Here is a 26614-nt window from a genome sequence, read left to right as displayed (position 1 = left end):
GATGTGCTGGTCTCCCCACTCTCCTCCCTGAGCCTCGGTCCACAGCTCCTTTCTGAGCTCCATCACCTGCTCAGGATCCTGCTTAAGTGGAGAAGAACGATGGGGCCAGACAGACCCGGGTGCAAATCCCAGCTGCAGGTATTGGTCAAGAGCCCTTGCGATGCAAGTTACAGAAAACCAGCTTCAGGTTGGCTTCAGAAAAAGAATTCATTAGCTTGAGGAACAGGGAAGTCCAGGAATGGCCCTGGCTGCCGGCCTGGAAGGAGAGAGGGGCTCGAAAGAGGGTCCTGGGTCGGATTGTGCCCCCAGCGGCCTCTCTGGGTCCCGCTCAGCTTCCGGCAGGCTGCCTTTGTTGGGCCGCTGGCCCGGGAGCTCCACGCTTCCCTCGGCCTGCCAGGGCCTCCTGAAGACAGCGGCCAGGTTGGCGTGGCCTGTGCGCAATCCACGGTTCCAAGGGCCGGGTTTGCCTGACTCACGACTACAGGGCCCCTGCGGCAGGAGCCCAGAGGGTCCTAGACACGAGGGCTGTTGGCCCAGGTGTCAGACCCCCACAGCCCTGTGGGTGTCTGCTGGGGGCGAGGGTCCCCAAACACCCACTCCCGATGTTTTTCCCCCTGTATCATGTCAGCACGTACTACGTGCTCAGTAAACACACCAATTGTTAACAAGTTGTTGCTGCTATATCTTCATCCTTCTCTTCTCTTGGCCTCCTCCTCTCTTCTATCAATGGCCTACCCACTGTAGATTCCTTTCTTCCTTTCCCCAGCATATTCTGCTTCATTTTTTAATGCACTCATTCAAGGGATCGTTCACCAGTCATGGCTTCACTGACAGGTAGTCAGTGCAGGCTCTGTGCTGGGTGACGCGGGGACACAGATGCTGTCCCTGATCTGAGGAGGTCACAGCTGGGGAGAAAGGTGCAATAGCAAGGGCTGTGGGGCACCAGCCTGCAGTGGGAGAGCAGAGGCCTTCCTGGAGGAGGGACCAGGGTTCCTACTTCCCTGGTCAAGTTGTGTCTTGCTTGGAACCAGGAGCGGGGAGGGCAGACGGGGTGTGGGCAGGCTCTGTCAGGGGAACTGGCAGGAGGGGACAGCTCAGGATGGGAAGGCAGGCTCTCCCTTGGGTTGTGTCCCTAGCTCCTGGGGATTAACAGCCCCTCTCTTGAAATCCCATTGTAATTACTCTGTTGTTGACTCACTGCCCAACCCCACACCCAGGTTCAAGGAGAAGCCTGTCTCCCCAGGACCCAGTCCAGGCCTGACAAATAGAAGATGCCCACCCAGCAACAGTTAGTCAAAGGAACCGATTAATTAATTTATTTTAATCCCAGGAATTTGTCTAGTCGATTTGCAGGTGTCTGCTGCCTCCCAGGAGACCTGCCCCCCTGAGTCTCTAGCTAATTTCAGTTTGCACCGAAGGAACCTGAGAAACATCTATGGGCTGGGATCGCCCCTCACAGCACGGCCGAGTCGGCACGTTCTCCCGAGACCTGCAGCGTGCTCGGTGGGGGCCGTCAGGGCCAGGTTACTGATGGGGAAGGAGACCGAGGCAGCATTTATAAAACTGGCTCAGATCTTGTTCAAGCCACGTCACAATGCTTTGGTTTTTGCCACAGCAAGGCAACCTCTGAGCTCGATCCTCACACCCCAGAAAGCACACCACCAGCTCAGTGAGTGTGCATTTCTATGATTAAAAGCATGGCTGACATGGGCTTCCCTGGTGGCACAGTGGTTGAGAATCCGCCTGCTGATGCAGGGGACGCGGGTTCGTGCCCCGGTCCGGGAAGATCCCACGTGCCGCGGAGCGGCTGGGCCCGTGAGCCACGGCCGCTGAGCCTGCGCGTCCGGAGCCTGTGCTCCGCAACGCGAGAGGCCACAACAGTGAGAGGCCCGTGTACTGCAAAAAAAAAAAAAAAAAAAAGCATGGCTGACAAAGGAAACCAGGTACCTGAGGCCCCTTTAGGAAGTGCAGCTTAGAATAAAGAGAAAACAAGCCCAAACCAGCGCCACCAAAGCCCAGGGAGAAGCTTGAGGACATCTCTGCAGAGACAGCCGAAGGGCCGAGGCCCCGGGCAGCAAGGTGGGGGTCCCTCTCCCAGGAAGCACAGGGGCCTGGGGTGAATGCCAGCAGGGCCTCCGCTAGCTGTGACCCTGGGCAAGTCACCCCCCCTCCATTGGTAACCCTCACCCCAAAGGTGGGACAACAGAACCTTCCTGGAATACAGGGAGGAAGACAGAATGAAGGGGTTTATCCCAGGGGCAGCCTAGGCTGGGGGGGAGGCGTGCCCCCAGGGGCTGCGTAGGAGACTCCCCTCCCCCAGCTGAGCCCAGCACCAACCCTTCCGACCCTTGACCGACCAGAAGGTATAAGGGTCCCCTGGGAAAATACAATTTGCAAGGCAAGTGGAACAGCGGTCCCCACCTCGGTGCTCTGACTGCTTAAAACTGCACCCTGGCCCTAACGAGGACTAGAAGATTCAGAATCATGCTGAGAATTGATTTCTGTCCCCTCTTCCTGTAACGTTGCTGGTTACAGGGCTTCGCGCTTTACGGGCCTAATCGACAGGCTCCAGCTACTTGTAACGCTGCGAAGCCAGTGCGGCAGCTGGTCCGACGGCCGGGGAGGCTCCGCGGGGCAGGAGGCCGGGCCGGCTCACTGCAGGAGGTGGACGGCGGCCGCCCTGCGCAGGAGCCTCGCAGTCAGTGGGGAGTTGGGCTTCAAGGCGTCTCGCTCCATCAGAAGGCTCCTGGGGAAACGGAGACAGGCTCTGTGCTGGAACCTCCTAGAATGTGGGGGGGCGGATGGTCCCTCCACCCCAAGGCAGGACACAGGCAGCACGGGCTGGGGCCGAAGTGGCAAGAGAGCAAGATGCTCCCCTTCCCAAGTGGTGGAGGGAGGGGACGGCATCACGGCAGAGGGGGCTAGAGGGACAAAGGCCCAGAGGCAGGACGCCTGGGGTGGGGGCCAGAGGGAAGGTGGGCAGAGATGTGAGGATGAGAGGGCGGGGACTCCAGAGCCCCGCGGGCTCGCACCGGCCCAGGGCGTCCCGTGTTCAAAGAGCGTCCTGACAACGCTCCCAGCGATGCCCGAGTGCAGCAAATTTCAGGCTGAGCACATCCCCGTGGCCTCGTCTGCCCCAGGAACTCGGGGCCCATCCTCCCGCCATACGGAATGCTGGGACCAGAGGGTAGAACACCCCCGTGGGATGGGGGGAGCCACGCCGGAGGATGTTCCAGGAAAGCGAGAGGCGGAAGAGATGGTGTGGAAAAATCGAACTTTCAACAGACAGAGAATCATTTAAGGCAAAGACCCCAAACAGTTGACAACAGCGATTCTGTGCGCTGAGGGTGCGGTGAAGGGGCCGGGGCCTGGCACTTGGGGCAGGGACATCATGGCAGGGGGCCGAGGGTTTCCGCGTTGGACGGGAGGGGAGCTGAGCCGTGTGAGGACGGCAGGAGGGCACCGGGAGGGGGCGTGCCCGTCCCCCCGACAGCAGCAGGCTCCCCTAGCACTCCCAGGGGCAGACCCCTTACTGCGCCCCCCGCCCCCCAGCGTGGACCTCGTCACCCCGCTCATGTGCTGGCCCCAGCTGCCCCGCTCAAGCCCGCACCCTCCTCTCTGTCCAAAGGGCCCCACCCACCCTGCCCAGCTGCCACCAGAGGTGCCACACCGGGCCTGGAGCTCCCCGAGCGGCTCCACCGCTAGAGAGATGCGTGCGGCACTGCATGTGGCCACGGACGGGGACAGCAAGGGGCACGTGTCCAGGGGGCTCCGGGGTTTGACCATTTCCAGCGTGTCCGTCCAGACTCAGGTGTGACACGGCGTCCACCCCTGTTTCACCAGCACCTGCACTGCTCGCTTTGGAACGGTCATCGGGGCAGCCGGGCCCTGCCCACCGTGGGCCCCCCATGCCTGTGCTTGGACGCTGGCACTTTCTGCCTGACCTCTAACCTCGAGCGCCCGGCAAGGGCCTCCTGGGCCCCACGGGGCAGCCTGGACTTGCAGCGGCAGCTTTGCTGGGCCTCACGACACCGCTTCTGCCCACCCGGCACCCCTTGGCTCCCCTCTTTCCCCTCGGCGTTCCAGGAGGGCCTAAGGGACGGGGTGGGGGGTCCCATCTCCCCCCGGGAGCACAGGGGCTGGTGCAGGTCGAGGTGAATGGGGTGTGGGACAGCGAAGGCTGCCGGCGATGGCTGGCTTCACGGGTAGAGCTTTCTTCTTGGGGTGCCTCTACCCTGACACCCCCAATCCCCCAGCCACACCCCTCCTCCTAACCAGATCACCCCTGGCCTGGTTAAACTCGCTTGGTTTCAGGCCTCGCCGAGAATGTCGCGTCCACCGGGCACCCTCCCTCCGGACTCCGCCCACTCATCACAGCGTCTTGGGCGATACGCCCGCCCTCGTGGCAGTTTTACACATATCTGTGGGATTGGTTGCCTCGTGTCAGTTCCCACAGGAGAGGTAAGCTCCATGCGGCCTGGGCATGGTGGTGGGTCTCCTGCCCACCACTCCCTCCCCGGCCCCCCGGCCCCCAGCACAGGTAGGAGAATGTGAGCTGAGGCCCAAAGGATCGGTAGGCGTCTGGGAGGTGCAAGAGAAGAAAGGATGTCCCAGGCAGAGGGTGTGGCACGTGCAAAGGCCCAGGGGCCTGAAAGAGTAACTGGAGCTCACTGTGGCCAGCAATGAGGAGTGGGCTGGGAGGGCAGGAGGGTGGGCCTGGGGGTGGGGGTGGTCCGATCCTTTGATCAAGTGGAAGACGCTCACAGGGGGAGAACCAGGCACCCCCGTAGCCTCGCATCTCTGCCTCAGAGGTGGGCACCACCTCGGGCCAAGGGAGGTGGGAGCCTCTGGGCACCTGGAAGCCTGTGGGGAGACCCCCGAGTGAGAGGGGGCTGTGCTCGGGGTCCTTCCCAGCTGGGCTTTGGGACCAGAACGAGGAACTCACCGGGCCACGTTCTTGTGGGTGCTGGATGAGCAGTTTAAGGCTGCGTGAATCAGTAACTGGTTGAAGACGTCTCTCTGAAAGGTCAAGTGGGCACAGGAGGCTCTGTGGCGTGGGACGAGGGACAGGGACGCCTGCCCCCTCCCCGCTGCAGGCTGGCCTGTTCTCAGGGGTAAGCTTACCGGGGGATGCGAACGACAAGGACTCTCCCACACCGTGGGCGCCAGCACCACGGAGACAGAGGCTGCGGGGCACAGGGGCCCCTGGACTGGGGCCCTCGCGCTGCAGCTGCTGGCTCACCTGGGCGTTGCTGCCTCCGATCTGGACAGTCCGGTAGCGGATGGGCAGGAGCAGCTCCACGGCGCCGTCGGGGTTCCCGCTCTGGGCCTCCACCAGGGCCTGGCACAAGGGCAGCCCCACGTCGCGGGCCAGGAGGTGCTGCCAGTTCTCTCCCGGGGACCTGCCAGCCCGAGAGGGTGCCCTCAGCGTCCTGCAGGGCCTAGTGCTGCCCCCCACCCGACTCAGGCGCCTGAGGAGGGGGCTGTCTCCTCCTCAGCCCGGCATCCCTGGCTCCGTGCCTGACACTGTAGGTGCTTTGATCAGGTGACCTGACAGAGGACAAGCCGCCAGGGAGGGGAGAGAACTGGGCTCTAAACTCAGTCCAGCTGCAACGTGGCCTTGGGCAGATGCCCCACGCCCGGCCTCGGTTTGCTCATCTGTAAAGTGGGAGTAGCAGTGCCGCCCTCGCAGGGCAATGCAGGTGCAGGCTGGCACTGGAGTTGGCGCCGGCCCCCGGAGTGAACGGCTGTGGCAGGCTTTGTCTCCCGTTGCCCTCAGGTGGCGGTTGATCTGGGTCGTGAGGGCTGGGGGCCTGAAGCCACGTCCCCAGCCAAAGCCCCCAGTTCATGCAGTTCAGCCCTGGGAGGAGGGGCGGGGCAAGCGGCCGTGGGTGGCCACCCTCCCCGAGGCGCCCGGGACAAACCACCAGGGTTCATGGGTCCCACAGCTCTAGCCCTACAGGCAGGAGACGAGGGCTGGCTGCCTCCTTGGTGGCCCGTGCTGTGCAGAGCCCGCTTCCCTGGACCCTCTCTGGCCCCCGCCGTGATTGGAACCGGCTCAGGAGCTGTGCTGGGCGTGTCACCACGTCACTGGCCCTCACTCTCCTACCAGCCTGTCCCGGCAGGTGAGGAAGCAGGCTCGCATCAGAGAGCCGAGGCCCTGCGAGCGGCGGGTCTCTCTGGTGCCAGGGCCTCACTGCATCCCGTGTGCGTGACACGGCCATTGAGGCCTAGGGGGTGGAGAGGCTGCTCTGTGTCCTGGGGGAGCCAACTATACCCTCACAGGGCACAGCCCGCGGGGACGCACGCCCGGGCGGGGGGTGGGGAGCGGACGCCCGGGGGCACATGCTTGCGGGGGGCGCACTCCTACGGGGACAGACACCCAGGAGGCGCACACCTGCGGGCCGCCCTCCACGGGCGCCTGTGCGGCTGTACCCACCAGTGGGGCCTCCAGCCGCCCAGGGCCCTCTCAGCAGGGTGGGGGTCCCCCCGGCGGCCCCGGCCCCTCCGCGTACTCGCTGGCGTCACGTAGGGTGGTCAGCAGCTCTTGCGTGGTCCGGGAGTCCCCGGCGCCCAGGGACGCCATCAGGAAGTGCACATCGTTGAAGAGCAGGATGTGGTCTCGGCTGTGCTTCCGGGTCACAGACAGGACATCTTGCCACCGCTCACCCACAGACACCCCTGGGGACACGGGGGGACACCCGCAGGCCCGGCGTGAGCGCTGTGCGCACGGGCCTCTGGCACCCACGGGTGGCTCCAGGTGAGGAGGCCGGGTGACGCTGGCAGCGGTGTCTGGCCTCGGGCTTAGGCTTTGGGGGCCGGTTTATATTAACTTTGTTTAATCGTAAAAGCGGCACACGGGTAAGGTAGAAAGCAAATTTAAAAAAAAACAAAAAAAAGGCTATGGAAGGGTATTCCATGAAGTCTCCGGCCCCTTTGACAAACCCCAAACCACTTTTAAAATGCTTCCCGTGGTTCTCACCGGGCAGGCACCTGACACAGCACAGCACGGCGGAATTCATAAAAAGCATCCTTCCGCCTCTGGGTCTGGGGTTCCGACTCTCGACAGGCCCTCCTCTGCTCCGCTTTGCACCGCCACCCCCCGCCTCCTGTCCCTCTCCGCTCCTGCAAGTTACCCGAGTTTCCTACGGCCCCTGGCAGGCTCCTCCCGTGACCTTGTCGTTGCCCTTGACTTCTGTTTCTCCGCCTGTCAGCTGGACGCAGCTCTGGAGTTTCCACTCCGCACGCTGAGGGAGCAAGTGGCCTTCCTCCTCCCGAGGCACCCACACCGTGCCTCCCAGCCTCCAGGCCAGGCCCGTCCCTTCCTGACCCCTCCTCAGGCGAATTCAGGGGGGCCCAGGCTGCGCCTCCCCAGGCGAAGGGTCAACAGGACCCAACTGCCCCCACACCCCTCCCCTCTCCACCGAGTTCCGGATGGATTTGGCTGGACAGAGACACAGGCCTCCACCAGCCTGGGTTACGGGGTCCCGGCCTTATCACCTGGACGGCCGTGAGAGCCCCTCGCTGTTCTCCCAGCTCCTCACGGATGCCCCGGCCTCCAGCCCGGCCTCCCCTGGCTCAGCCCCCCTCCTGGACAGAGCCCGGCCAGCCCTGCCCCGCGGGCTCCCCGCGGGCCCAGATGAAAGGCACACTCCTCACCCTCCCTCCGCAGCTCTCAGCCTCCTCTGAGCGCACGGACTCCACACTCCGTCACTCATCCCCAGCACAGGCCACTGGCTTCTGTGTCCTGGGGGCTTCAGATAGGCTGCTTCCCACCTGTACCCTCCTGTCCTGTCGTCACCCGGCAAAACCCTACGTTCCCTTCCATGCCTCACATTTCACCTCCTCTAGGAAGCCTTCCCAGATACCCCGGAAACAGCCAGTCCTGCCCGGGCCTCATCCCCACTGACCCAGGACCTACAGCGGGTACAGGTTGGGCTCCGCTGAGCCTGGGGGAGAGGGGAGAGCTCTCTGGTACCCCAGTGGTTGGCCATCGGCCTTCCGCAGCCCTCAGGGCTATGGGCAACCCCAGGCAGGCTCCCTGAAGAGCGCACCGCATGACACTGTTGGGAAAACCCTCCCTCTGAAATCCCAGGGAGTTGAGAAACTGAGGTGGCACCCGAAGACGGGTGGCCAGGTGCCACCCGCGCCACGCAGGCCTGGCAGGTAGGCTGTGGGAACGGCAGGTGCCAGCAGGACTCGGAGCCTGAGGCCCGCCCACCGAGGAGCCGAGGGAACTGGGAGAAAGGGCAGCAGTGGCCTGGCTCACCGGCCTCAGGCCAGCTGGAAGGCAGCAGCAGAGCTGGTACCCGAAGCCGCGCCGTCCCAGGACCGGGAGCGGGCCCTGGAGAAACTCGCTAATGAGCTCCTGCCGGCCTGAGCCCAGGCCGTGGCACTGTCCCCTCGTCGGGTGGGAGGAGAAGAGCCAAAGGAGAAGGCCCAGATCGGGTACCTTCCATCTGCAGCCGGAAGAGCATGGAGCAGCTGTCCACCACGTCCAGCATCGCCCCGCTGACCTGCAGGCTTGGGAGGATCTGGAAGACAAGGGCGGGTAGGGGATGAGGGGCTGCAGGGACGGCCAGAGTCCACCCACCTGGGCCGTGTGTAGGGCCTGGGCAGAGCCAGCCCTCAGCCAACAGGAGCCACCACCGGTGTCCCCTCCACCCCAACTCTCAGGGCCATTCCCCTCTCCGAGGGCGTGGACCGCCCCAGGTGCCCAAGGGACGCTGGACAGGCTTGAGAAAGAGCCCACCGCCCTGGCACCTGGGGGAGTACCCGCCGGGCCCTGGCACCTGTCACCTCCTGCCCCCAGCCCTGGACTATGATGGCAGAGCATCATCTCGCCCGACCACGGTTCCACATTCAGCTGGTCTGCATCTCACGGCACACAGCTCTTGTCACCCTTCACTCGCTACTACGAAATCCCGACAACTCGAGAGGACGATTTATAGGAAACTTTACCGAGTATTTTCCTCTGGGGTTTAGATCCTCAAATTACAAGCATTTTTGTGACCCCAGGCTCTGCTATTAAGCCCATGGTGGGGTCCCCAGCAGTTGCAAGTTAGGCTTTTTTTTTTTTTTTTGCCTCTTAAACATACCTAGGGGGTGGAGGCAGGGGGAATAGGGAGTTGGTGTTTAGTAGGCCAGGAGTTTCAGTTTGGAAAGATGAAAAAGTTCCAGAAACGGATGGTGGTGATGGCTGCACAACCACGTGAATATACTTAATGCTACAGAACCGTACACTCAAAACTGGTTAAAACGGTAAAATATGCTATGTATATATTACTACAGGAAAAAAAAATTCCTGGGGGGCTTCCCTGGTGGCTCAGTGGTTAAGAATCCACCTGCCGATGCAGGGGACACGGGTTCGATCCCTGGTCCGGGAAGATCCCACGTGCCGCGGAGCAACTAAGCCCGCGAGCCACAACTACTGAGCCCACGTGGTGCGACTACTGAAGCCCACGTGCCTAGAGCCCGTGCTCCGCAACAAGAGAAGCCACCGCAATGAGAAGCCCGCACACCACAACGAAGAGTAGCCCTAGCTCTCGCAACTAGAGAAAAGCCTGTGCACAGCAACGAAGACCCAATGCAGCCAAAAATAAATAAATAAATAAATAAATTTCTTCTGAAAAAGAACATTCAAATACATTTTAAAATAAAATAAAATAAAATGACTGGAGGGAAGCCTGAGATTTCAGAGACGACCAAATGAGATGTGCAATCTACCGACGCCCACGGGCAAACAGAGTCAAATCCCATTCTGGGTTTCGACACCGCTCTGCGAGAGAATCAATGCCGTGAGGTCTTACACGAGAGCTGTGCTCTTACTCCAGCTGGGGTAATGCTGATCGGCTCAAAGATCTGTTAGAGGCTGAAGGGTAAATCGCTGCAGTAAACCGAATCGGGTGCAGGCGTGGACTTACGTGGTCATCATAAATGGTCAACGCGGCCTCGTATTCGCCCTGGAAAAATGAAGTTCCGGGATTAACACGTGGAGGGGGTGAAATGTGATGCTGAGACATGAATTGCAAATGGCCTCGACAAAGCCCCTGCCCCACAGCCGTGGTGGGTCTCAGGATGGGAGGAGAGGAGCCCACCTCTGCCCCAGCCCTTCGCTCCTCCGTGCAGAAGACACAGCAGAAGCTGCTGCCGCTAAGGGAGCCCTTTCTGCGAAAGCATTATTCTTCCTATGAAGCGCTTGTCAAGCGGCTGCCAGCTTTTTCACGTAGGATTGTTTTCCCCTTTCCTTTCCTTACTGCCCGTTCAGTTGCGTTCACTGCTTTCTTGGAGACACTGTATCATTGCATTCCGCCTGTCGTTACAGGGTGGGTCCTCACCTTCCAAGCATTTCTCTTTGGACATTTAGGGAGCTTCTAGATTTTCTCTACTATAAACTTTAAGACAAACCCTTATAAATGGGACCCAGTGGTGGAATCACTGGGGTCAAGGGTGTCCCCACACCCTCACTGCCAGCGGGGCAAAGCATTCGGAGGGTCCCATGGTTCATTCAGCTACAACCGTGAGGTGGGAGCCTAGCAGTCCGCTACAGCGGCAGGCGCTCAGGCTACCCTGTCTCCACAAACGGCACACAATACACGTGATTTGCAAGTCCAGACAGTGCAAAATACCTAAAGCAGTTTAAGCCTGAAAAGCTATGTGAAAACATGAGTGGTCTGTTGCATCAGGACACCACTGAAATCTGCAACCACACCGTACTGCTCCACAGGATACAAAGTATAGCAAAAGGTAGAAAAACATTTCTTTCCTTGGACATCTTTATAGGACAAGACAGCCGGTCGTCTTACCTTTTCAATCAGATATAAAGCCCAGTGCCAATAATTATGACAAGCAAGCATATCAGAGCCCTGGGGAAAGAACGAGAGAATGAGAGAAAAATCTGACAGCCTGTCGGGGGGAGGGGGGAAGCAGCTGTTGTTTTGTGCCAATGCAGAGCACCACAGCTCTGAACGCAGGAGACACTTCGCAGGCACCCGCCCTGGCCGGCCTGTGCCGGCAAGTCCACGGCCCATCTTCCCCTTTGCCTCTGAGCCTCGGCGAGTGGTGTGCCTGAGTTTTCTGAGGAAGGTGAGGCTGCGGCAGGCTGGCATCTTGGCCCCAGAGCGAGAAGGCAGGAGAACCAAAGCCTCACCTTCCTTACGTGTGGAGTGGAGAAAATGAATAAGTCTATGCGAACGGCTGCAGAGGCCCGCTGTGTCCAAACAATGCAATGCATCCAGGAAAACCCTACGGATCAGTGAGCCCAGGGCCAAACTCCCTGCAGGTCCTGTCAGAGCCCGCAGAATAAGGGGAATGGGGTGACATCTAGGCTGCTGCAGCTGGTACGCTTTTGGCCCTACCGGGAACACTAGCCTACGAGGCTGCGGCTGACACTTCCTTCTCTGCCTGGATACCACCTCCCATCTCCCGAAAAGGAACTGACGATGCCTCCTCCACGGCCCACGTCTACCTGGCACCTGTATTTGAGGGTGCCAATCCACCCAACTCCCCTCTCCCTTACAGGCCACCGTAGGCCTTGGAGCCTTTGCTTAGGCTGATCCTACATCTCTCTGTCCTTTGCCTAGCAAACACCTACTCACCCTGCAATACTCAGCTCATACGTTGCCTCCTCCAGGAAGCCTTCCCTGACTGTTTCTCCCTCAAGCCCGGTTGGGTGGGATGCCTCCTCTGGGTTTCCACATCCCCAAGAATGCCCCTGGCATGGTGCGGTCATGCGCTGCCAGGGAACTGCTCGCTCCACTTGACGGGCCTTTTGAGGACAGAGAGGTCTGGGTAGGACTCTCAGTGGGGTCCCCAGGGAGGGGCACAGCCTGGCGCAGTGACTGGAGACTGGACTGAGCCACAGCCAAATGCCTGGGGCAGGTGCTGGAGGAGGAGGAAAGGGAGACCCAGGCCACATCGTCCACCCCAGGGCTGTGCAGCCAGGCCAGAGGCTGGCAGGAGCCACTGCAGGGACGTGTGCAGGCATCAGGGTACGAGCGCCTGTTGGAGATGGCCCCAGCCACCTCGGGCTGCCTGTTACATCGGACTAACACCGATGGGGACTCCTCCGGGGCAAGGGCTTCGCAGTCGTTGCAACAGCAGGTTTTCAGGTAGGGAAACTGAGGCCCAGGGGGATCACGTTCTCGTCCTGGGGTAGACCAGGCCTCAGGCACCCAGGCCCAGGAAAATCGGAGTCTGAGGGCACGAAGTAAATGGAATGCAAATGATCTGGCCCTGGCCAGGCCTCCGCGGCCTCCCTCTCAGAGGACACGGCAACTCTGGTGGGCCCTCCACCCCGTCAGTACCTGCCGGGGGAGCCCGAGGACAAGGGGCCGACCCACACTGGACCCCCACCCCCACCCAGGGACCAGCTTGTGCCCAGCGTTTGCGGATCTTTAAAAAGATCTGAGGGGCTTCCCTAGCGGGGCAGCGGTTGAGAGTCCGCCTGCCGATGCAGGGGACGCGGGTTCGTGCCCCGGTCCGCGAGGATCCCACATGCCGCGGAGCGGCTGGGCCCGTGAGCCGTGGCCTCTGAGCCTGCGCGTCCGGAGCCTGTGCTCCGCAACGGGAGAGGCCGCACAGTGAGAGGCCCGCGTGCCACCACCACCACCAAAAAAAAAAAAAGATCAGAGTGTGGGGCTTCCCTGGTGGCGCCGTGGTTGAGACTCCGCCTGCCGATGCAGGGGACGCGGTTTCCATCCCTGGTCCGGGAAGATCCCACATGCCGCGGAGCAACTAAGTCCGTGCGCCACAACTACTGAACCTGCACTCTGGAGCCTGCGAGCCACAACTACTGAGCCCATGTGCCACAGCTACTGAAGCCCGTGCGCCTGGAGCCTGTGCTCCGCAACAGGAGAAGCCACCGCAATGAGAAGCCCGCGGACCGCAACGAAGAGTGGGCCCTGCTCGCTGCAACTAAGGAAAGCCCACGCGCAGCAATGAGGACCCAAAGCAGCCGAAGAAAAAACAAGATCTGAGTGTGAATCGAATGAGATTATAGTTCTCAAAGGTTATCTTACACCAGTTCGCCTGCTCTACGTAACACCCCTCTCGGAGAAGCCAGGAATCTGCCTTCTTGTAAATTACTTCTCGCTGGCCTGTCCCAGGCCGGGGAGCTGCTGGGAGGAACTAAGGCGACCATGCCAGCCCCCTGTTCCCTGCCTGGTTCCTGGTCTCTCCGTGGTTTGCTCAATCACTGAGCACCTGCTGCTCGGTGCCAGGCCCTGGCAGAGACTCACTGTCTTGGCCGGCGGTGCCCTGGGAAGCCCAGCATAGCACAGAGAAGGGCAGAGCAGCAGACCGCACGTGGACAGGTGGCCAGGCTGTATATGCCGGAGACAAACTCAAGGACAACAGGGGCATATGCAGAGGGAGGGCCACAGCAGCTGGGTGCAGGCTGGCGCCAGGAGTGGGAGCGGGGAGGCCCCGGGTGTTAAGACCCCAGGAAGGGGTCTGGAAGGGCTTGAGGGGTCTGGGTGTTATCCACGCTGCTGCCTCACCAGGGCCCTGAGCCCCGCACACCAGCCCCACCGACAGCGGCTGGGCCGCCATCCCTGCCATCACCCCCTGGCTGCACCGCGTGCTCCCTGAGGATGCTCTGTGGCTCTGGGGTCTGTGTCGGGTCTGCTGGCCAGTGAGTTCACAGTTCTCACCCCTGCTGGGCCCCTGTCTCCCCTTTCTCATCCATCCCTTCTACAACCTCAGGCCACAGCCAAGTCTAGAAACACCTTCAAGACATCAGCAGCTGTGGGGAAGCCGTGGGGTTCCCAGGGGATTCGTTGGCTTGGCAGAAATGCCTCCAAGTAGAAGATGAGTTTTCCCCAGAACTAAGCCACGCCTTGTAACTCCATCCGTTAATCCCTGGCTTAACCTGGGGGAACAAACAGAATTTTCCAGGCAGGTGGACGGACTCGAATCGTACCTTCCAGTGGGTTTCTGAGCGCTGCATGAACTCCAATCCATCCTGGACCTCTGCTTTCATCTCATGAATATGGGCGATGGTGTGCACCGACCACGCGTCCGTCGGGTTCACAGATAAAGCCTACATGGCGGGGGTGTGGGGGTCGGGTGGGGGACAAGCCGAGATAACATGGGTGAGGCAGGCTGCCCGGTGACAAGGCGTCCCCAAGCCGTGCCGGGGCACGAGGGTCCTGAGCAAGCAAGGGGCCTGGGCTCTGCCTCAAACTAACGACCCCAAAGACCAGCCCGTTGACCAAACACCAGATGCCGCCAGAGAGGGTATCGCTGCCCATTTCACAAATGAGGAAACTAAGGCTCAGAGAGGCTAAGTGACTTGCCCGGGGCCCACACAGTTGGGTGGCACTGGGGTCTCTCCAAAGCAGGGGCTCATCCAACCGCCAGGTCCCCAGCCTCCTGCATACAGCTGAGTCACTGCCCACTTTCCCCTGTGGTGAGAAGTAAGGCCGCCTTCCTCTCGCAACTGCCGTGGAGACCAGTGGACACTGAGAGTGTCACACACACTGAGTGTGTGTGCTCCCGGGGCTCTCGGCTGCCCCTCCCGACTAGCACACGTGCAAGGACCGCACGCACGCAAGGACCGCATGTGTGGCTTTCCGGGCTCGTTCTGGCATCACTGCTAGTAACAACAAGAGCCGCTCCGACGACCGTTGGACTTGACAGTGACGACATGGCAGGCGGGACACGAGGTCCGACTCCCATCTCACGGCGGGTAGTTTAGCTCATGGCTACTGGGCGCCTACTGATCCTGGCACAGAGCAGTAAGCCGAGGCTCACCGTGGGCCTGTGGACCATCCACACGCGCCCAGGTCCTCCACACCTGATCACGGGGTCCCCCCAGCCCTGCCACCTCAGGCACCCACGCCTTTCACAGAAGCAGAGTCGGGAAGGCCCAGCACCTTCACGCCTGGCCTGGCACCTGCTGCGGTGTCTATGCTGGCAGGTGGTCCCCAGCAAGCCCCACCTCCCTGCTGCAGCCCTGACTTGCACGGGCCCAACCAGTCCACGTGGGGACACAGAGAAAGGCCACGTCTGCAGGGAACGGCGGGCAGCCCGGGGCAGAGCCCTGCAGGACCAGGACCCTCCAGGAGCCCCCAGGGGCGCAGCTGAGCAGGCTGGAGGGACCTGCTAAGCGTGCTGTGGAAGGCAGAGGCTCAGGGCAGCGGGGCTGCTCTCATCCCCCTGCTGGGATTAAGCTCCCCGCCCCTCGCTGAGCGGTTCCTGGCCGGCTCCCTCCCGAGGTTCCCTGGGCCGGAGTCTACAAGGCCAGAGCGATCCGGCCCTGCCTGCCCGCAGACTTTGCTCCCAGCACCCGGCCCGCCCACCTCCGCCCTAAGCCTCAGTCGAGCAGGCGCTCCGTGGCCCTGAACTCTGGCCGCCGCTCTCCTTTCCCGACAGCTGCCCTTTGCTCTTCCTGCCCCGGGCGGGCGTCCGGCCTGCACCCGAGGCCCACGTGTCACCAGCGTGAGGCCTCTCCAGACTCCAGTGGAGCCTGTGTAGGCCACCCTCGCTCTCCTAGAAGCCTGGCCTTGCCCAGTAACTGTCTGCGGTGGGCTGGTGCTGGGGTCAGGGTGTGGGCGCCTGAAGGAGAAGGGGCGTGAAGGGAGAAGAGGGTGGCACCCCATACCACCCACCGCTTCCTGCTCCTGGCGGCTGTGAACCTGCACCTTTAGGTCACTCTCTGACTTCCTGAACCATCCTGCCAGCCCTCAGGTGCCCACACAGACGGCACCCCGTGGGAGGGCCCAGCTGCCAGGGTCTCCGGGGGAACCTTCCTACAGCTGACCCCCTGGACGATGGTGCCTGGTCACCCAGGCCATGGAGCCACGATTGCCGTGAAGCTCCCCGTGTCCCCAACGGCCTGACTCGGGGCTAAAGCACAGGCCCCATCGTCCTGCTGTCAAATCTGGGCTCTATTCTATACGTGGAGTAGTTGCCAGAGACCCCACGGGCCCTGCGGCCCCCCGGAGGGTGCTGGCTGTCTCCCAGGGAGGGGTGTCCTGGGAGCCAACTAGGGCAAAGACTGGGGGGAGAGCCCTGGCTGGGTGCTGGGGAGCAGGTCTGTCCAGGCAGCATGAAGGACTGTGCTCAGGTGGCCTGGGGGACCGTGGCTCTGCCTTCTGTGAGCTGTGTGGCCGTGGCCTCGGCCTCTCTGGGCCTGGCCGCCCTCCTCTGGGCAATGAAGAGTTCATTGCCCCGCCGCAGAGGACCGAGCCGACAGGAGCGGCGTGTACATCGGGTGCCAGCCCTGAGCCGGGCACAGGAGTGGCTGTCACCCCCTTGTGCGCGGCGGCCCCTCCCTGGGACTCAGTTTCCACCCTCGCGAGAGGAGGAGCTGGAGAGGGACTCTGAGAGCCAGAGATGCTGCGGCTCCCGGGCCTGCGAGCGAGGCACGTCCACGGTGCCAGCCAGCCCATCTCCACCAGCACAGAAGGAGGGGCCCGGGCCGGCAGGAAGCGCTTAGCACCCCACTCTGTTCTGCACCCTGGGCCGCTGCTCCCTCCGGATGGGGGCGGTGCTCAAGAGAAGGGCTGGCCGGCAGGACCCCAACGCCAGGTCAGGGCCCACTGGAAGCAGTCTGATGAAATAAAATTTAAAGCTTAAGGCAGGACAAGACAAATTAAACGCAAAGTTCTCTCTCTGGGCTTGTCTGGGCCTCCTCCCTCCCTCCATCCGCCAGCGCTCCTCAAAGACGGGAGTACCTGCTGGACTGTAAAGATCAATTCTTCCCTTTTTTCTGAGGCTAGCAATGTAAGTTCTTAAAAGAACGCGTCCTTCCCCAGCTCTGTAGGGGGTCATGGTGACTCACTGCTTGCTTCGTCTGTGCTTATCCGGACTATGTATCCTTGGTGACCTTTACGTAAAACATCAGGATGTCATTTTGATGTACGATCCTTTGTCTCCAAAAGGTAGATGACTGTGTGACTGTACCTTTTATTTCCAACAGGCTGAACAGTTCTCAGAACTTTCTGAGAATCTGCTTCCTGGGTTACAGTCCTCAGTTGGCTCGAATAAAATTCCCTTTTTTTTTTTTTTCTTAACCTGATAGTTCATTGAATTTTCGGTGACAAGCCTCACTCATCACTCATCTGTCAGCTCCTAGAGGCTTGGTGAAGTCAGTGACACTTAGAAACGTGAGGTCCCAGGTGGGAGAGGTAACGCTGATACTCGCTTCCCCACCTACAAAGTTTGGGTCCAGCAGCGCAAACTGTGGGCCCTGGAGACACTGAGCTGGGGGCGTGCAGAGCTGCCACTCCGTGTGACCCAGGGCAAGAGGGGTGGACGGAACCTCTCTGGGCCTCATTCGCCTTCCTGGCCCGGGTGGGGAGTTTGCTGAGCAAGGCGGCTCTGCAAACCCAAGGTGGGGAAAAGGTGACGGGAGGGAGCTGCCCTCTCTGTTAACATGAGCCCTCCTGGTAGGAAACGAGGCCCTGAGTGGGTGGGCTGCAGTGCTCCTGGCGTGCTCTCCTCCACCTGACCCCACTCCACAAGGGCTCAGGCATCTCAGGAAGGGCCCACTTACCTCTTTGGCGAGCTTTTCTGCCCGATCGTAGAAGTTGGTTTCCATCAGTCCGAAAGAATACATGCCTTTCACGTAGCTGAAAACAGAAGAAAATTATTTTTTTTTAAAGTGCACTAGAACCGTTCAACCCTCAACATAACCCGTGTCAGTCGAACTGTGTCTCTCCCAAAATGGTACGTTTAACCATATGCCCTAACTTGGAATTAGAGTCTTTGCAGATCATCATCAAGCTCAAGTTAAGATGAGGTCATCCTGGATTAGGCTGGGCCCTACATCCAATGACTGATGTCCTTATAAGAGAAAGGAGAAGGAGGAAGGTTTGGGCACAGACACACATGGACACACACACAAAGGACAGACAGTCATGTGGAGACGAAGGCAGAGACTGGAGTGATTTCAGACTTGCCAGTCCCCACAGCCACAGAGCCAATGCCTTAAAAAAAATAACTTCCCCCCCCACCCCCGCTCCATATATATATGTAAATAGCACAGATATAGATACAGACATGCACATCCTATTGGTTCTGTTCTCTGGAGAACCCTGACTAATACAGCTCTTCAACCTATCACTCCACTTGACCTTCACAACAATCCTATGACTAAAATGCAACGGAGGTGATCGTGCGCCGTGGTCCCGAGGGCTGTTCATGGTTATTCCAGGCCTCCCTCTCCTCCCAGCCCAAAGTAGAGCTGCATTTCCTGGCCCCCTGTGAGTGGGTGACTGGATTTGACCAGTGACTCGGGAGCTGCAGGGCACCCCCTTCACTCTGAGCACTAATGCCATTGTGAGTCCCTCAGGAGAGCTCCTTTCCCTCCTAGCAGCTGGTGTATCCCGAGAGCAGTTACTGGGATCCTGGAGGGCGACAGCGGGGTGGAGCCTCAGCTCTCCTATGATGGACAGTGAGAAACTAACCTTTGTTGTAATAAGCTGCAGAGAAAAAGATCTAGAGGATGTTTGTTACTGCGGCAAAAATTATCTTGTGCTGACTGATATATAAGAGTATTACCTCATTCCCAGGACGGGATAAAGGTCAAATGAAGACGTGAAGCCTTTTCACTTTTTTTTTTTTTTTTTTGGCTGAGCTTTGTGGCTATCGGGATCTTAGTACCCCGACCAGGGGTCGAACCCGCACCCCCTGCAATGGAAGCGTGAAGTTCCAACCACTGGATCATCAGGGAAGTCCCACCTTTTCACTATAAAGAACTAGGAAATAACAACAGTAGTCTCACTAGTTTCAGGGCAGGGCCAGGAGAGTTGCCATGTTTTTAGGGCAGAGGAGAGAGACTAAGAACCAGAAACGATGTGGTTTCCAGCTGGCACCTACCTGCTAAGGGGTATGTCGGGTGTCCAGAAGGGATAAATTCGAGCCACAGAATCTCTCATCTGTTCCTGGTAGCCCAGGTAAAAATAGGCATCGTGGGAAAATTTCAGGGCCAACATGTCTGTCGGGTAGTCCTGGAGAATCTGTTCCCACAGCTCACAGGCTTTTGGAAGGTTCCTGGAAGCCAAGAGAAGTTTCTCAGCAACACTGAACACAGTTCACACACGAGGAGTGGAAAAGGCTTAATTTCCTGCCAGTGTCACAGCCTGTACTGAACTGGTTAAAAGATACATGTAAGTTTCTACGTTAGGTTGTGGCTCAGAAAACTGAAAAGCTTCAGTGGGAAGTTTTACTCTCTAATTCAAGAAAAAAAAACTAGCTTAACACGTTACCAAAGACAATTTCACCTGAGACCGTGAACCAGCTGCAGGAAGCCCGAGAGGTGGAATCCCACCCCCGTGCTGACATCCGCACCCACTTGCCAGAAACACCAGGACAGAACTCTCTCTGTCACTGCTTCGGAACGCCTGTAGCATCAGCTCAGGTCACCCAGCTCTGCGGGCAACTCTCCTGCCCAAGCAGACACAGGGGCTGTCCTGGGGGCAGGCGTCAGGGTCAGGACTCCCGCACACAGGGGGACGGACAGCCGTGGGAACAGCAGATGCTCACAGGGTGTGTGAGGACCAGCAGCATAATGGCGAGGGTTTTCTTCTCTCTCCTGTCTCTTATCTGTCTCTGGACTGTGGTGCTACTATTTTTGTAATGAAAATAATAACCAATTTATGTAACGAAACACAGTAAGTTGCTCTGCATGCTAACCTGGGAGTCCCAACCAACCACGTCCTCACTCAGCAGTCAGCTGAGGACAGAGCAGCAGGCAGGAGGCGATTCTCAATCAGGCGGGCACGGGAGTCAGGGTGAGAATCCCCCCGAGGCCCCCTCTGCACGGCGCGGGGGCAGCCCGTGGCATCGCCCAGTGTGGCCTCGGAGCGCCAGCCCCCGGCCCAGGGAGGCCCCTCACCCCTTGGCAAAGGTCTCTACTGCAGACACGTGCAGCCGTTCCCGCTGTGTCAGGGGCTGAGCTTTGGAAATCTCCACCATCGTCTTCACGGCCAGGTCCAGCTCTTTGTCCAGCCTCACGGAGCTTCCGGTTCCAATCAGAATGAGGCCATTAGCGATGGCGTGGCCCAGGGCTGGCGAAAGGTGGGAAAACAGCTGGTGATTCAGACGGTGCCACCCAGCCCCGCATGTGAAATAAACACCCAACGTCCCAGGAGGGGCAAGCCAGGCGGCCGGTAGGGTGTGTCCCCACCGACGGTCCAGAACTCAGCTCCTCACCGGGCACGTGGAGGGCATTCTGGGGACTGCCAACGTGTGGACCACCTGCCCCCCCCTCACCAGGTGAACTGCTTAGAGGCTGCCTACAGGCTCCTCTGGAGCCCCACCTGCTTCCCTCTCAGCTGCTACTGTCACTACCACCAGCACAGGGCCTCCCAAGGGCCACCCGGTAGATGCTGTCGGGGGGCTGGTCCCCAGAGGACAGAAACCATGATCCTGTCTGGGCTGCTCTCATTCGCTGAGAGCTCAGGGGACGAGGAAGATGGGGGTGTGCCTTGTGGCCCTTGTAGGAGCCTGGCTGGCAGGTGTGCCGGCCCCCAGGTCCTAGCTGGGCTTCCCAGCCCCAGCCTTGACAGAGGTAGGATATCCGCTGGCATTTGGAACTCAGTCCTTGGCCCAGGCTTGGGACCTAGGACCCAACCACAGTGCCAGGACCACCCGTGTGGCCCCTGCTTCTGACCTGGGGCCAGGGTCTGCTCGGAGAACCTGAGCTCACGCCTGGACACTGGCTCCCGTGACAGCTCCCTTCATCCCCTATTCTGCACCCCTTGCCCTCAGTGGGACCTGGCCGCAGTGGGGGTCCCTGCTGCCCTCCCGTCCTCAGCCCTTCTGCCCAGCCCAGAACCTCACCCACACTGGGCCACCCTCCTGGGGTTCCAGAATGCACTGGGCTGACGCCGCCCGCGTGCCTGCCACGCACATGGCTTGCCTGTGACGGCAGCCTCTGTCACCAGGTCAGCCCTCCCCGTCACAGCTGCTGTGGGGTTGGCCTCGCTAGTGCCCAGAGAGGCTGCAGTGGCCACTTCTTGTGTTCCGAGGGGTCCAGGCTTTGGACTGAGACAGCCTTGTCTGATCCCAGAGCCCCAGCTACCAGCTGGGTGGCTTTGGGTATATTTCTTACTCTCTACTCTCTCTGAATCTCCGTTTCCTCCTATGAGACATGGGATCAGTGTCTTCCCTGCAGAACTGACGTACGGTTAAGGAGAAGTTTGAAAGACACCTTCGATAGAACCTGGCATCTTTACGGGAGCAGCTGTTACTCCAAGTACAGTGGTGGCGATCACCTTTCCTCCCTCACAACCTGGTCACTGCCGCCAGCCCCGCCCTCCCCAACCGAGTCCTGCAGTCAGGGAAACAGTCAGGGGGCTGGACTCGAGAAACAGGGCTCCTCAACCCAGGGAAAGCATCACTCACCGAAGTTCGGATCTGCTGCTCTGAGCTTTGACAGGCACCCCTCAATGCCACCAAGACTCTGGTCATTGGTCCATTTTACGTACTGAAATTTAAAAGGTGAAACTAAGCTGTCCCCAGGGAGTTTTTAGTTCATGTAAATGAAGGCTTGTTTCTAAACCTTGATTTTTTTTTTTTTTCTTTCTAGAACACTGGTATTTTCTGGAGCTCAGCTCAAAGAAAACATAACTGGGTTGATTTCATATGAAGAGGCTGAATACACGGAACTGAAGGCACATTTTCTAGGGCTGGTGAGGCGACCGTTTCCAACAAAGGAACATCTAAAGGAAGGTTCTTCCTGACAGGTGACCTGCCCACCGTGTCGGCCTCGTCAGCCCCAAGAGGGGCCTTGACGTTGGGTACCAAAATAGGAACCTTGCTACTTCCTATTCATTCCTTTAAAAAAGAATCACAGTAAACATTCATTATAGAAAGGAAGAGGCATGAAAGCCAAAAGATCAAAAATATCCTTAATCTCATCTCACTATCATTTTTGACAATTTGGTGTATTTCTTTCTAGTCTTTTTATTATGCCTAATTTTTTAAAAATAAATCTATTTATTTTATTTATTTTTGGCTGCGTTGGGTCTTCATTGCTGCGTGTGGGATTCCCAACCACTGCGCCACCAGGGAAGCCCCTAATTTTTTAAAAATATTTATTTACTTTTTGTCTGTGTCGGGTCTTAGTTGTGGCACGCGGGATATTTCGTTGAGGCATGCGGGCTTCTCTCTTGTTGTGGTGCGTGGGCTTTGTTGCCCCGCGGCATGTGGGATCTTAGTTCCCCGACCAGGGATTGAACCAGCGTCTCCTGAATTGCAAGACGGATTCTTAATCACTGGACCACCAGGGAAGTCCCAGCAAACACATTTTAAATGAAAAATACCTGACCCAGGTCTTAATTTTTAAAAATCCTAAAACCATAATAATGCATTAAATTTTAGAATGTGCCCTATCAGTTGTCCAACTTACATCTACAGAGAATTGGCACATGTATTTTAACAAGACACAAGGGAGTTGGCACAGAGACGCAGACGCACAGCAGGGGCGGCGGTAGAGGTGGGGTGGCTGCCGCTGCACTGGAGAACTTTCCCTGCAGAAAACTGTGCTCTGCAGAGGCCAAAAGTTGCGGGAAGGGGACAAATAGACAAAGAGCTCAAATGCACACAGTGGAGGCCCTTGGCAAGCTGACGGCATTTCACCAGTTGTTTCTTGTATGGCCCTTATGTTTCTAGAGGCTTCCTTGGCCCTTATGCTGCATGGAAAGAATCAGTAGGTAGCGATTTCACCGCCCTTGAAAAAGCCCAGCTCTGGTTTTCCATCAGTGTGTCTAGACCTAGGTGCATCCTGCTGTTCTAACTCACTGCAAGAGTCAGCTCAAAAAAAAAAATGTGAAGGGCTTCCCTGGTGGTGCAGTGGTTGAGAGTCCGCCTGCCGATGCAGGGGACGCGGGTTCGTGCCCCGGTCCAGAGGAATCCCCACGTGCCACGGAGCGGCTGGGCCCGTGAGCCGTGGCCGCTGAGCCTGCGCGTCTGGAGCCTGTGCTCTGCAACGGGAGAGGCCACGGCAGTGAGAGGCCCGTGTACCAAAAAGGGTCAGCTCAGCTCTCTGGACCTCAGTTTCCCCACCTGTCAAGCAAAGTATTTGGACCTTACCTCTGAGACTCCCCTAGTTCTAAGACTATAGGCTCCTTCACTGGTGTTAGAAATGACTGGTAATACGGTGGAAGGTCTTAGAACAGCCATTGGTGGGAGCAGTAAATTCACAGATTAGCCCCAGGCGAGGGGCCCCATGCCTGAAATGGAGGAGCCCCACACCAAACCCTCGGCACCCTCACAGGCCAACTCCTGCCACTTGGGGGACCTCTCAGCCGTGCCCTGGGGCAGGCAGAACTGTTCCCACGCCCTGGGGGTACAGGTACATGGATTCTGTCGCAATAGATTTCTCAAGTCTGCATGCAGTTTAAAAAGCATCCATCACTTTCTGAGACGTTGACATTGGGGCTTTGGAGCGGCCTGAGCCATTGGTCCTGTGCACGGATGCTTCAAAGCATTATGAAGAACGTTCAGGTCCCCGGGAAGCCCTAATATGCTCGAGTTTACCAGGAGATTTGGGCAGGAATGGGGTTAACGGGCTGCATTGCTTAGAAAATCAGGATAAAGATGTAAAGTTGTGAAAGCTTCGAGTCCTGTGCCAGCTCACCGTCATCGCTGACCAGCTTTACGTGGAGAACACATCAGCTGACAGGCAGTTTGGCTGTAAACTTAAGCAAGCTGTGTTAGCCGGTAGCTAGAGCATCACTATGCACGAGTGGAAGTACCATTTGCTGGCGGCACGAATAAAGGCAGCTATAAGATGCACCCCCCAAATTTTTTTTAATGAAAATAAAAACCATTCACCAATTTAAGAAACCTCCCCCTGGACCGTTACAGAAGGGGCCACCACTTCTCTCCACGGGCATACCTGGGTCAGGGTGGCATCAAACAGCCTGCAGGCCTCGTTGCTTGGGGTTGAGAGAGGGAGCCCGGCATCCTTCCAAGCCTACACACAGCAAGAAGGGGTCTTATTCCACGCAGCCCTCCAAACAAACACACACGAACCCCAGCCCCCAAGCACAGAAGCTGCTGATGCGTATCATCCTACGGGTATGGGCTTCCATAAGACCCATCCTTGTGGGGCAGGCACACACTCCCAGATTTCACAGACGGTGCGGTGTAGAGCGAGCTGAGCCCTGGGTGGGACGGATCCTGATGCAAATCCCAGGGGCCTCTAAGTAGCTGAGTGCCCTCAGGCAAGGTCCTCCCTCTGACCCCTGTCTGGCCCCTCTGTGAAACGGGGCTCTGGAGGATACGGTGGGGTGACTGTAAAGTGTCTGCCAGGGAGCAGACGCTCAGTAAGGAGGAGTCCCTGATCAGGCCGCAGGGAGGTCTGCCAGGGCAGAAGAAGGGCTAGCAAGGTGCCAACCACCAAAACAATTCCTCTCATCTCCTCACTTTACCAGCTAGTTCAGACCTTCAGGAAACATCTCCAACTAACTGAACTGCTCACTGTAATCGCTGTCTCGGTGTCTTGCCAGGGGCGCACAGACAGGCGACTCCCTGGTATGGACAAATGACCTTCACTCCGGCCAGCCCAGCGGGCGGCTCCTCGGAGTGGCTGTGCGCAGGTCCCCTCGCTCCTCTGAACGCCCCTTCCTCAAGTGCAAAATGGGCCCAGGCTCCCTGCCCCCGCGGGTCCCGTGGGAGACTCTCACTAACGCCCAGCGTCCCCGCCGTGTGGCGCCGGGGTTAAGCGGCTAAGCTTCTTAGGAGGACCTGGGGTCTCCGCGGGGCGGGGAGGCGGGGGTCACAGTAGCGTCCTCTGGTCCCTTCCGTGCGCCCAGGACGCGTGCCCGTCTCTCGGGGGCCGTGTCCCCGCCGGACCCCTGGCAGGGCTGATCCCGCCACCCCCGGGGTCGTGGGGCCGCGGGGGACCCGGGCGGGGGCGGCCTCCGCATACCTGGCAGTCGCGCAGGGGCGCGGTCGCGGCCATGGTGCTGGGTCGGTGTCGGGGGCGCGGGCTGCGCGCGCCGCCGCGGGCTTCCGGGTTGGGGGCGGGGAGTCGAGTCCCGGGGGCGAGGCGGGGCGGCCCCCGCTCTCCGCTCGCTCACTGGTCCGCTTCGGACACACCCACCTCTCCGGGCCGGGTCCCCCGTGCGGACCCCTCCGGCTCCCTTCTCCGGGGCTGCAGGAACCCGAGTGGGCTCGAGGCGAGCAGCTTTGGTGTGCGCCCCTGCCTCCCTCATCAGACAGGGAGCCTGGGGCGGAAGGGCCAGAGGGCGGGCCGGGAGGTTCCTCCCTGTGGGGACCTTCTGGGAGGCGACTGCAGAGTGCCCTGGGAGACAGAGGAGCCCTGGGACAGCGGTCGCTTTCAAGCTCTAAGAGTCCCCCTCGGAAGCCGCGCGCGCGTGCACACATTTCACAGAGGTCATTTTGACCTGTGTTCGGGCCTTGCCCTGCACCCTCTCCAGGGCAGAGGTTGGAGTGGCGGGTAGGGAGAGTGTCTTTGAGACCAAACAAATGTGAGGTGGCATTTTCCCTCCCCTTCCCCTCACCCCTGCAAGTAGCAGGGCCTTCTGGAGGCCCCTAGACCTGTGCCCTTGCAGGGCCTGGGCCTGGAAACTGGTGTTGGCTGGTGGCAGCAGCTTTGAGCAACCAGTGGAATCAGGGGCTGTGGTAGGCAAGCCCTGGGTGTGGCCATGGGTGTGCAACCTGGACAGCCGTACAGGGCCTCACACTTAGAAGGGCCCCGTGCTTGGTGGAAAGCTCAGCTGTTGCCATCTTGAAATCCTTAACAGTTTTTGAACAACGTCCCCACATTTTCATTTTTCACGGGGCCCTGAAAGTCACGTAGTCAGTCCTTTGACAGCCAATCCATTAACAAGTGCATCTCCTCTGAATTCCCCACTGCTCACCGCCTCCGCTATCACTAACCCTAAACTGAGTCAGGACCAGCTCACTTGCATACCGAATGTTCTTCCCGCAGTCAGGCCTGTCCCTTTGATTTCCCTGGACCCCGCTTAACTGGCCTGTCTCCTTTCACTCCTGCCCACCTACAGTCTATCTCCCTCACAGCAGAAGGATGCTTCCAAACTGGAAATCAGATCAGGGCCCTTCCCTGTTCAAAACCCTCCAAAGACTTCCCAAGCCACTTGAGATAAAATTCAAATGTATGATCGTGGGCTCTGAGGCTAAGCTTGCTCTGGTCATCGGCCATCTCTCCAACGGCATCTTCCACCACTTTCTCTCCTCTCTGCTCACTCCAGCCCCACTACTAACCTTCGTTCCTGCCTCCACGCACTTGAACATACAGTTCCCTGTGCTAGTTATGCGGCTCCCTAGCTCTTTGTGAGCCTTGCTCCCTCATTTCTTGCTGGTCTGCTGGCTCAGGTGGTGCCTCGTCCAAGAGGCCTTCCTTGACTCCCCTATCTCATCCTCATTTCTTATCTCTCAACCTGCCTTATTTTTCTTCATATCACTTATCACACTCAAAATTACACGTGTTATACCATGCCTGGGTTATTTTTGATTGTCTCTCACCCCCATTATAATGAAAGCTCCATGAGAACTGGGCCTAGGGCTGATGCCTAGAAAAATGCCTGGTATGTAGTAGGTGCTTGAGAAACATGTGTGAAATGACTAATGCTAAATGAATTAATGGGGAATGAAAGGAAAAAAAATCAGAGAT

The 26614-nt window shown here is 58.9% G+C and overlaps 1 protein-coding gene across 2 annotated transcripts; it reads right to left on the bottom strand.

Annotated features, from left to right (window-relative positions):
- Window positions 1-1300: 1300 nt before the first annotated feature.
- TTC38 (tetratricopeptide repeat domain 38) lies at window positions 1301-25191 on the bottom strand. Of its 2 annotated transcripts, XM_059081680.2 has the most exons (14): window positions 24887-25191; window positions 23852-23929; window positions 21355-21436; window positions 19844-20015; window positions 18826-18999; window positions 17501-17576; window positions 13922-14041; window positions 10806-10865; window positions 9924-9962; window positions 8453-8534; window positions 6516-6681; window positions 5243-5402; window positions 4946-5019; window positions 1301-2746 (listed from the first exon to the last, which is right to left on the bottom strand). In XM_059081680.2, the coding sequence occupies exons 1-14, from the start codon at window positions 24917-24919 to the stop codon at window positions 2653-2655; spliced, it is 1410 nt and encodes a 469-aa protein (XP_058937663.1). In that variant the 5' UTR covers window positions 24920-25191; the 3' UTR covers window positions 1301-2652. The 2 variants fall into 2 exon arrangements, with proteins under 2 accessions (XP_058937663.1, XP_066866536.1); XM_067010435.1 differs by lacking the exon at window positions 13922-14041.
- Window positions 25192-26614: the final 1423 nt, after the last annotated feature.

The sequence above is a fragment of the Kogia breviceps genome, chromosome 12 (genome assembly GCF_026419965.1).
Source record: "Kogia breviceps isolate mKogBre1 chromosome 12, mKogBre1 haplotype 1, whole genome shotgun sequence".
Lineage (NCBI taxonomy): Eukaryota > Metazoa > Chordata > Mammalia > Artiodactyla > Physeteridae > Kogia > Kogia breviceps.
This window is presented reverse-complemented; position numbering and strand designations above follow the sequence as displayed.

Bases quoted from the DNA above. Each gene is read 5' to 3' on its own strand.
- TTC38 (XM_059081680.2), bottom strand. From the start codon at position 24,919: ATGGCCGCGACCGCGCCCCTGCGCGACTGCCAG. The intron at 14,042-17,500 runs GTAAGTGGGCCC...CCCGCCATGTAG, and splicing joins CAGAAAAGCTCGCCAAAGAG to GCTTTATCTGTGAACCCGAC. The intron at 5,403-6,515 runs GTACGCGGAGGG...TCGGGCTGGCAG, and splicing joins ACCCTACGTGACGCCAGCGA to GTCCCCGGGAGAGAACTGGC.